At 40.8% G+C, this 10,935-nt stretch overlaps 1 protein-coding gene across 8 annotated transcripts in view; it reads right to left on the bottom strand.

Annotated features, from left to right (window-relative positions):
- Window positions 1-10,935, bottom strand: part of Scn11a (sodium voltage-gated channel alpha subunit 11) — a 143,214-nt gene that overhangs the window by 7,900 nt on the left and 124,379 nt on the right. Inside the window, exons 27-28 of one of the 8 annotated variants that reach the window (XR_004518772.1) lie at window positions 8,947-9,862; window positions 6,379-7,285 (exon numbers count right to left, since the gene is read on the bottom strand). The exons of 1 other annotated variant lie outside the window; for it this stretch is intronic. Coding sequence is in view for 6 of the 7 variants with exons in the window: in XM_033768035.1 (XP_033623926.1) it covers window positions 8,847-9,862 (1,016 nt within the window). In the remaining variant the exon portion in view is untranslated. Of the gene's footprint in view, window positions 1-1,096; window positions 7,286-8,584; window positions 9,863-10,935 lie in introns of those variants that run through there. 6 more of the 8 variants (XM_033768037.1, XM_033768036.1, XM_033768041.1 and 3 more) reach the window with 6 other exon arrangements.

Here is a 10,935-nt window from a genome sequence, read left to right as displayed (position 1 = left end):
AAAGCTTTTTTTTTTTTTTTTGGTACCAGGGATCGAACTCAGGACCTTGTACTTGCAAGGCAAGTGGTGGAACCACTGAGCCGAATCCCCAGCCCTAATAAAGCTCCTATTAACAGTCACCAGCTCTTGGGTAGGGGTGGCAGAGAAGGGGACCACAACCTATTTTTAAGGAGCTAGTTCTGTTAGGGGCAAGTGACAGCTTGCACATGTGTGGGCACGCATTTTCCCTTCTATTGGGGGATTGGCTGTAGTGTGCAGGTAGCAGGTATACATTTAACTTTATGAGAAATAAGGAAACTTTTCCAAAGTAGTCACATCTTTTTACCCTCGCACCAGTGTAACTGCATGGCAGTTATTTGTTCAACATCCTCATCAAAACTTGGTGCGCTGTCAATTTTCTTTCTTTTTCTTTTGTTATTTGGAGGAAATACAATATATTGATTTTTTTCCTTTCAAACATTAATGTCTTACATGTTGCATTTAAGAAATATGTGCTAGTTCAAGGTAACTAAAATTTTCTCCTATATTTTCTTACAGAAATTTTATAGTTTAGCTCAGATTTAGGCCTATGACCCATTTTGAATTAATTTTTGTGCATATATATATGGCATACGGGTAGCCAATTATTCCAGAATTCTTGAAATCAGGCAGTGTTAACCTTTCCAATAAGGAAAAAGTTCCAATGACTTTTTCAAAGTTATTATTGCTATTCTTGGTCTTTTGTCCATTCATATAAATTTTAGAATCACTTTATTAATTTCTACAAAAAAACCCACTGGAACTTTGATTGGGATTGCTTTTGGGGGACAATGCTGAATCTTCTGGTTTGTGACCATGGGCACTGTCTTGTTTGAATGTGTTTAGGTTTCCCTCAGAAGTATTTTGTACTTTTCAGGACACAGGTCTTGGGCTTGTATTGTCTAATTTATCTCTTTTTCATATGATTATAAATAGTATTTTTAAATTTTAATTTGATTAGTATAATTTAGATATATATAATGATCACACACATCATATGGCATTTGTACCTGTACATGATGTATCTTGATTCTTTTTTTCCCATTCCCCTCCCTCCCTTCAACCACTCTTTCTCTATTTACAAAAGCCTGATTTCCATTATTTCCTTCTTTTTCTCATTTTTTTTCCTTCTTCCCTCCAACCTTCTTTAGCTCCCTCTTCCTTTTGTACAATTTTTTCCCTATTTCATATTATCTATTATACATTCATGTCCCTTTTTATACTTTGTTTCTCACTCCAGACACAATGGGTTGTTTACACAAGTGTGTCTAATTATTTCACTTAAGGGTATGTAAATAGTATTTTAAATTTAACTTACAGTTGTTATTTGCTACTGTATGGAAATACAATTGTATTCCACTGCCTGGCTAACTTCACTTTTCTTTTTGTAGAAGCCATAGGATTTTCTAGATACTCAAGCACAGCATTTGCAAACAAAGACAGTGTGACTTCTCTTCAAATCTGTGTGCTTTTTCCTTTTTCTTGCTTTACTGCTTTGGCTAGAATTCCCTGCACAATGTTGAGTATGATGGTATGAGCAGACTTCCTTGCCTGGTACCTGAATTTAAGGGAAAAGTATCTCATCTAGTTAGTTCTCACTGATTCCAGGGCTTTTATAGAGTTGAATAGGTTTCCTTATGCTGACGTTACCAACAGTTTAGAGCTTTGTAAAACAAAAATCAGAAGTGCATGCTAGATTTTAACAAATGGCTTTTTTGATCATATGGTTTTTCTGTTTTAGAGCATTCCTATGATAAAGAACACTGGATGATTTTCAACATTAGACCAACTATGATTTTCTGTGATAAATATCAATTAGTTGTGATGTATTTAAAAATACATTTTGGATATGATTTGCTAAATTTTGTAAAAATGTTTTGAATCTATATTCATGAAGAATATTGGTGTATAGTTTTCTTTCATTGAAATGTCTTTGTCTGGTTCTCATATCAGGGTAATGTTGGCCTTATAGAAAGAACTGAAAATATTTCTACCTCTTTAATTTTCTGGAAGTTTTTGTAGAGCTGGAATTCTTTTTCCCTCTCAGTGTCTGTTATAATTAGTCATCAGAAGCCATTTGGACCTGAAGTTTTCTTTGTGGTAAGGGCTTTGACTATACACTCAATTTTTAACAGATACAGCACTATTCAAATAATCATTTCTTCTCCAATGCAGTAAGTTTGTGTCTTTTAAGGAATTTGTCTACTTAATCTATGCTGTTGAGTTTTTAGCTCAAGGGGCACTGCACCTGCCTCACAAGTGCAAGGTCCTGAGTTTGATCCCTGGTATGAAAAAGGATAAAATTGTTTCATTATCCTACTATCGGTAGAATATGTGGTGATATCACTGCTCTTATTTTTTATATTGATCATTTATCTCTTTTTTTTCCTAGTCTAAAGGTTTATCTATTTTATTGATCTTCCCAAAGAGTCAGTATTTGGTTTCCTCTACTATCTTCCTGCTTTGTATTGTATTACTTTATCTTTATTATTAAATTTTTTTCTGCTTACTTCAGGTTTTACTCTATTTTTTCCAGTTTCTGATGGAAGCTGATGAAGTTATTGATTTGGGAACTTTTTAAAAACATTTTTATGCTATACATTTAACTCTAGCCACTGATTTAGCTGTATCCTACACATTTTCTTATGCTGTGCTCTTATTTAGTTCAGAGTACTTTTTTATTTCTTCTTTAACTTACTGTTACAGGAAAATAATATCGGAGATGAAATACGAAATATTCTATCTCCTGATCTGTTAGCTGTATGATACGCCAAGTTCTTGTTCTCTAAAAATCAAACAATGGATTCTAGGAACAAAGGAGGGTTAGAGTAGGAAGATATTTATTGATAGGAAAGCTCCTGAGGTGCAGGAGTGGTCTGGAGTGGGTAGCCAGGGACCCCACTTTCCAGAGGAGTTTTATAGGATAAAACCACAGAGGTACATGGACCACAGCCATGACCAGTAAGGTTACAAGTAGAGTCTCTTGGTAATGGTGGTTCAGGTGGGAAACAAATCACATGACAAGCATGGATGGAATAAACAAAGATTCTCCTAGGAAGTGGCAGGTCCAGAGGTCCTGGTCATCCACCAGGATGGATGATGTCTTGGTAGACTTCGTTAGGCCTTCGTTTGTTTTTAAGGAAGTATGAAGGTCTGGTCATCTTGTCTTTATCCTGAGGCCTGGTTTTCAGTTGATATGCATACATCTGCCACTGTGGTGTGTTTCACCTTTGTCCTGACCCTCTCAAGGGCCTGACTGCCTATAGTATTTCTACCTAACTCAGCCATCAATAGTGTTATGAGCTGCTTAGGAGTTGTTGCTTTTCATTTTCACATTTTTAGTGATTTTTTTTCCCCAAATGTCTTTCTGTTGTTGATTTCTAATTCAATTCCATTCTGATTTAACTATATATTTTAGAATTTGAACACTTTAAACTTATTACAAATCTCATGGCCTCGTTTTGGGAAACATTCTATATGTACTTGAAAAGAATGTGTATTTTACTCTTGTTGAATCGCATAAATAGCAAATAGACTAAGTTGACCAACAGTTTTGTTCAAGTCTTCCATATCTTTTTGTATTCTACCCTTTACTGAAGTCGTCACTCCTAGCTCCGGGTGGGATATTTTCTTTGCTGGATACATCTTTTCCTAGAAGCATCTGCTGCCCTCTCAAGACTCAGAAGAAATCTTTCCTTTCCAACTTCATGCTGAAAAGGGTGAATGTGAACCTTCCTGAGACTTCTATTTAAATCCAAAGAAATATTTGTCAAGTATTACACTTTATTGATTTATGAGAAAAACTATTTGGAAACCTGACTAGTGCTCATGGATAAATAGAGTATGAGCTACCAGCGTGATCTGATTCAATAAGGGATTTTTAAATATAGGAAGAACTCCTAGAGTGCAGAGAGGCAGTAACGGGACTTGATACTCTGTTGGCACAGCAGGCACAATTTTTAAGTTTAACTTCTATTCCCACTCAGAGTGGCTTGAGTTAGGACACTGATGGGGAGGCAGGGAAGTTACATTCCCACACCCAGGCTGCCTGGACCAGAACAACCTCCACAGTCTACCAATATGCAAGGTCACCATCAGTAATAATAGGGTATAACCAGTTATACTGTTTCCTCTTTTTATTAATTGTTGGATTAGATTCTATATATCTAGCCTAGTCTAAGAAGAAGTAGAAAATTGGTATTCCAGAGTTGCTTGAATACAGTTTTGGTTAGGTAGAAGTTATTATTCTGAACTGGCAAACAACAGAGCCTTGGAGTTCTTCATTCTATTTTGCCCAAGTTACTCAAGTAAGCAGATATTTTTGGCATTAATATTATTGAAGTAAAATCTCAGAAACAGATGCCTCTTGGTACCACCACTGAGCCACATGAGTCTACATGAACAGAAGTATTTTGCCTTCTGGGCATCTGGTTTTAGAGTTGAAGAGAAAGACAGAAGAGTCAAAGGATAAAGCTGTATCAAAATATTAGGGAGCCAAATACACTGACAGAGAATGAATACATTAAATACAGAGAGGGAATGCAGCATCTCCCCATTTCAGGCTTCCATATTGTAACGAGGACTCTGAAAACATGCCATTATGTCTAGAGAGAAGAAATTGATGTCTAGAGGGTCATACTCTAGATTTGGGGTTTGTCACTGCCAGATTAAACCCCACATCTTCCCCTTAAGGTCTGTGGGGCAGCAAGACACCATAGTTGATGGCTTGAGGTCTAGAGCCACATACCGGAGTCTGAATTCTGATGGCCACAGATCGCTTGTGTGGCCTTGAATAAGATCTCTGTTCTCCTTTACATGTCTCAGTCTCCTCACCTGCACAATGCAGGTTAAGCATAACTTTACCTAAGAGAGTCTTTTGAAGATTCAATAAGTCAATATCGGTGATGGACTACCTAGTCCAGAATAAGTGCTCAATAAATTCTAGCTCTTGTTTTCTGTCTCTGATTATTCTTTGTGTATGGAGGGACAAGAGTGCCCATGAAATGACCCTGGAGGTTCTATCTTGGTTGCCAGGCAACAAGCTGTCTGGGAACAGTGGTTCTGGCTCTGTGAGCTGGAGGAGCTGTATGGTATTTCGATTTTCCCAGGAGCGTTAGGTGCCAGTAGATGACATTGCAGGACACTCCCTGGCACAGCTAGCTCCTGAGCCTGACTGTTTATAAGTGAGATGCGCTCTCATCCTTGCCCTATAAAAAGGTAGAGCAGTAAAGGAGCAGGACACCTTCTGGAAACAACTACAGCATGCCCCGGCTCCACGCACTTCTTACTGGGTGGGATGAAGATACAGGACTCTGTGTCTTGTCTTGCAGACTATTGATTCCTCCAGTGAACCCTTCTCTTTGCCCATACTACATGCCATGGTGCTTACTTTCACTTACCTTCCCACATCTTCCCCTGAACCTCCCCACCCCACTTCATACGGACAGGTCCTAAGCCCCCAAGATCTCTGTGCTCTTCTCTATGAAGTCATCTTTTCTCAGAGGTTCAGATGTCACCCTTGTGAGGAGGATTGTCCTCAATTTCCAGGACTGCCTAGTGATTGTCTTTTGGACCCATCATCTTGAACCTTTCAAGCACTGAACACTAAATTTAATTTTGGGATTTTCCTCCTTAGCCATGAAAACAAACAAACAGAAGCAAACAAACCAAACCTTGCTCTTCATATGGATACTCGTTAACTTATTAACTTGCACTGTCACCTGTCTTATCACCCTGATCAAAAATTTCAAGGTGCCCCAGGCTCTTCCTTCACAGCCAAACACCCTGTGGCCACACTGCAGTGTCTTGTGTCCTTCCTGACTCAATGCTTCTTCTCCACCAGGGCCATATGATGGCATCTTTCTCCTCCTTTCTACCCTGCACACCCTGTCCTATCCTGTTATCTTTCCCCCCAGCTAAAACACCTGTCAATGTCTTTGTTCTAAATCCCCATGCTGGCATTTGAAGCCGTCTGCAAACAGTCCATGTAAGATCTTGTTGCTGAAGCTCACAGTCCTATACTGGTCTAGTCAGTTGAGTAACTCAAGCTTCCTTACACTTCCTACTTCTCCATTTCAATCATCCTTCACAATGACAACCACCCGTCAGCATCCTGTGCCTCCATCAAGCTCATCTCAAATATCCCTCTCTCTTCCACTCACAACCCCAGAGCAGAGGTCTGTCTCTGGTTTGTGGCACTTGTTATAATGTGTTATCACATGAACACTTGTCCGAGTCTCTTCATAATCAGCATACATCCTCTTGAGGTTAAGGGCCACTGGTTGGCCACCATTACCCATGGCATCCTGTCTTGGTCCTCAGGAACATGAAGTTGATCAAACTGAGAAGGGCTTAAATTACCTGGAGAAGAGGACTCAGGACAGGCGACTGGCTTCACGTGCCTCTAGAGCTGTTTACCATGGGTATTTCGTTCAGCCATAGAAAACAGAGCTCAGACCAACACTGCTGCCTCTTGGGGTATTCTGGGCATTTTCATGGTGAGAAGTAACTGTGGAGAGGGTGAACTTTCGGGCACCCATCCAAGGTTTGAATAATTCACTGCTTCCTGCCTAAACTCTCCAAGTGCCAGGCTCACACAGATTACTGTGCAGTTTTTAGAAGAGAACATATTGGATATTTGCTGCCATCTAGTGAATGAAGTGTAGTTTAACCTCAGGCAGAAGTTGTGCGCCTCCCAGGATGTGGCTCTGGGAATCCAGTCTTGGCCAAATGAAGCCATCTGAGCATGGACAGATGTACATGAGGACAGCTGGAGATTCTACACCAAGCAGATCACGTCACATCCCTCAATAGTCTGGAATGTACAAGACCACATCCCTCCAGATCCTCCTCCACCTCTGGAGAAGAGGTGCTCGTATTAAAATGATGACCAGTCATCTTTTGAAGAAAACTTGGTAAAGATCTATAGAATTTCCAGCAATCACAATCAGAGGCATCATTTAGGAAAGCAATAGGTCATTCCAGTGCCTCAAGGAGAACTTGATGTGACTTTAGAACCAGTGGCCCTCCCAGTCCTGCATAGAGCTCTGCCATCCATCTCAAAGATTTCCTGGTCCTAGAACTGCTTAATCCTTCATCCTCAGCAGGACACAAAGCTCCAGTCTACCAGCTGTATGAGTTTGTGCCTCTATGAGCCTCAGTTTTCTCATTTTTGAAGGATGTGTATTTTATACTTACTGGCTTGCTTCCCATTGAAATGAGATTCCTTAGGACAAATGCTTAGCCAGAGCCTGGTGCATAGCAGCCACTAGATAAATATTAGATAATGATGTTATTACTATTTTTTAAATCAATGCCCCAGAGCACAAGCTTCCTATAACATTTACAAAACTAAGGGCCTGGATATGGTCAGTGACTGAAAATAATCATAATAATTCAGGGAAGTCCTGGCTGCTCTTGGGGCCACACCCTCATGAGAGACCTGGGTTTTCTGTTCATACAGACATTCAGCCAGAATTGAGCTCAGGCTTTCAAAGGGCTAAAATTACTGGCTAACCCTTGTGTCTTATGACTCCCCAGTCTTGTAGCCCCGGTGTTGCTAAGTAGTGCTCTCTCCATGCAAGGTGCCCATTGCTGAAATTTTAGCCAGAGACAAGTGGAGCTTCTTCATTTGTTCCAGGAACAAAGGGTGTTCTGGAGCCTTTCAGGCCTGCTATCAAGAATTCAGTATGCACATCTCCTCCTTGTTCCATGTCCAGCGACCTCATGAAACAAGTCATGAGGGGAGATTCACAACATAGAAGTCAGGATGGCTTTCTGTATCTGAAAAGCCAATGTTAAACACTTACTGGACAGACTGCTGGCACCACTCTTTAATTCCAAAAAAGAACCACATTAAACTACTACTCACACAACTACCAAACAAGGGGAAAATATTAGTGTGCTAGCAGGGTACAGCAGTACACATCAGTCATCCCAGCATTCTGGAGGCTGAAGGAGGAGGATCGAATGATTGAGCCCAGACTGAGCCACTTGGTGACCTAGCAAGACCCTATCTTGAAACAGAAAATTTAAAAAGAGTTGAGGATGTAGCTCAGGGCAAAGGTCTGGGTTCTCCGATAGGACCAAACAACAAATTAGTGTACTATCAATGATATGTAAAAGGAAAATCTTTCTTATTTATTTCTTATTTATTTGTCTGTTTGTTTACAGAGATTGTAGCTTGTGAAAGGCAGAGTGCTGACTGACAAGCCTGTAGTTTTGAGATATACCTCAAGTACGAAATGTTGCTAAAAATATATATACATCTGTATTGAGCTGTGCCTCTTTGGGCAGGTTTTGACTTTTCACTTGGCATGCAAAAAAGCTGTATGTGACAAACTATGTTCTTGCATCAGAAAAACATGAAAAAAAGATATTAGTTACTGTACCGAAAAACACATAGGAACACATTTTTTTTTTTTTCTACCGGGGATCGAACTCAGGACTTTATGCTTGTGAGGCAGGTGGCAGCACTACTTGAGCTAAATCTCTGGCCCACAATTTAAATTCCTAATGTGATTTTTTTTGTTGTTTTTACATAACTTGATGCATATGTCAGCCTTCACACTAGCATTGAGGTCCTTTGCAGCCCATTCTTGGGTCTCTTTCTTTATAAAACAGTACTAGTGGTTAACAGTTAGCCAGCCTTATCTTCAATCTCGGCAAGAATGGTTTAAAGTAAATACTGAAATTGCTTCTTTCGGCCAGAAAAAAAAAAGGCTAATTCACCGAGTTTCCTGCTTGTTCACAAACCAAGTTATGGGCCTCCAGAACCTGAAGCTGGAGACAAGTGTGCAAGCTCTGAGGCAGGGGCAGAGAGAAGAGCCTCAGTCATAATGGACCTTGCGCTTGGCCACCTCCGAGCCAGACAGGTCTCCATTGCTGAGGGCCTGGAGGGGTGAAGGAGGCCTGTCCTCCACAGCACACCTGGTCACATTCACCATGTACTTCCGAAAGGCCTTCTGAATAACAGCAGCACCTTCTTCCTCGGCCTTTCTCTTGGTGGTGGTGACGATGGGCTCATACAATTTCTTGAAAGGGTTGGCTTCCATGAACTTCTCCTCCATCATGGTTTTCATCGTATCCAGGCCACTGGACTCACCAAGGACCTTGGTGGTGAACGCAAAGAGAATGTCCATGCAGTGGAGACGATCTCCACTGACCATAGGCAAGTCCATCATTAGAAACTGGAATTTATTTGGTTTTGCCACACGCAAAGGCTCAGGCAGGGCATCAGCAAAGTCAGAAAGGGCGGAGTATTTGATAAACTGTGTTGCTTCCGGGTCAAACTTCTCCCAGACCTCATAGAACATTTCAAAGTCATCTTCGCCCAGAGGCTCCTCACTTTCTTCAGTGGCTACGTTGAAGTTCTCCAGAATCACAGCAATGTACATGTTGACAACGATGAGAAAGGAGATGATGATGTAACTGACAAAGTAGGCTATGGCTATACCATAGGGGTAAGGTTTTCCTGGGGGGCTCGGGCCCAGCATGGGGTTAAGGAGAGCATCCCAGCCTGCTGACGTGGTTATCTGGAAGAGACAGAGCATGCTGCCAGCAAAAGTGTCAAAGTTGAATATATCATCAATTCCACCTTTTCTTTCCATTTTGCAAAAGTAGTTCATACCAAAAATGGCATAAATAAACATAACCAGAAAGAGCAGAAGACCGATGTTGAACAGAGAGGGAAGGGACATCATCAGTGCAAAGAGGAGAGTCCTGATTCCTCGAGCTGCCCGAACGAGTCTCAGGATGCGGCCAATTCGAGCCAAGCGGACAATTCTGAAGAGTGTTGGAGGAAAAGGGATGGTGTTGTTTTTTCCCACTAAGGTAACCATTGTACCTGGAGAAGAAGGGTTGATGAATTTCCATTAGGCACTTTGGTTTCAAACCCAGACCTCCTTCTGCCTCAGAATCCTACAAGGGCCAACTTTTTATTAATATTTGGTAAACTGTACACAAAATGAAGAATTTTCTTTCTGATATCTATCAGTACCTTAACTTGAAAAATAATTTCCAAGACAGGACTTTCAATAGGATAGAATGCATAAAATATTGAAGATGACCAAGGAAAAGAATGCAGTTTATGAGTGGCTATTTTGCAAATTATCTCATGTACTTGAAGTATATTATCCATGTTGGATTTTTAAAAGCCACTTATGAGGTAACAAACACAGTAGTTCTCCATATAAAAAGGAAAATAGGTGAACTACACATTGAATCCTTTAGATTAGCATACAGGGAGAAATCTCTGCTATTTAGAGGGTGGCCTGAGCCTGTGTTGCCAGCTGAAATTGTAGAACCGTTAATTCCAAAGTTCCTTAAAAGGGACCAGATTTTTATTTGCTTAGAGAAATTTCAGTACAGCTCTGCTATAGGTGAGAGAGCTTATTTGATGAAAGGGCCAGCATATGTGTAGGATGGAGGGAGGTCGTAGTACTGGGATGCCCATCTTTAGATTAAGATTGCTTGTGAATCTCACATTTGTCAATATGTTTGCTCCAAGGACTCCCAAGTCTAATCTTACAAAGTTTACGGTCTGAAATTGAGAGATACCCTATCGCAGACACCCCAGAAATGGCATCTCAAGCAAAGCTTTGGGAAAACAGCTGGATATTTGGCCTAAAACGTCAGCTGCTCTCTACAGGCAGGTGACACAAGGATTTAAAGTAACTCACATTTTGGCTCACATCTTATAGAGTGGCTGGGGCGTGCCGGACTTCTATAGACACGGCTTTGTTCTTGTTCTAAAGGCCTTCTAAGGTAATCAAGGGTCACAGGCAGTGGAAATGCTGCCACCATCACCCAGTGACAAAAAAGTTCTAGTGCCAGGGATTTAGCTCAGTGGTTCCGCTGCCTGCCTTGCAAGCACAAGGACCAGAGTTCGATCCCCGGTACCAAACAAAAAAAGAGAGT

The sequence above is a fragment of the Fukomys damarensis genome, unplaced genomic scaffold, assembly GCF_012274545.1.
Source record: "Fukomys damarensis isolate Sample0158 unplaced genomic scaffold, DMR_v1.0_HiC HiC_scaffold_24, whole genome shotgun sequence".
NCBI classification, from domain to species: Eukaryota; Metazoa; Chordata; class Mammalia; order Rodentia; family Bathyergidae; genus Fukomys; species Fukomys damarensis.
The sequence above is the reverse complement of the archived record's forward strand: the minus strand, read 5'-3'. Positions and strand labels throughout refer to the sequence as shown.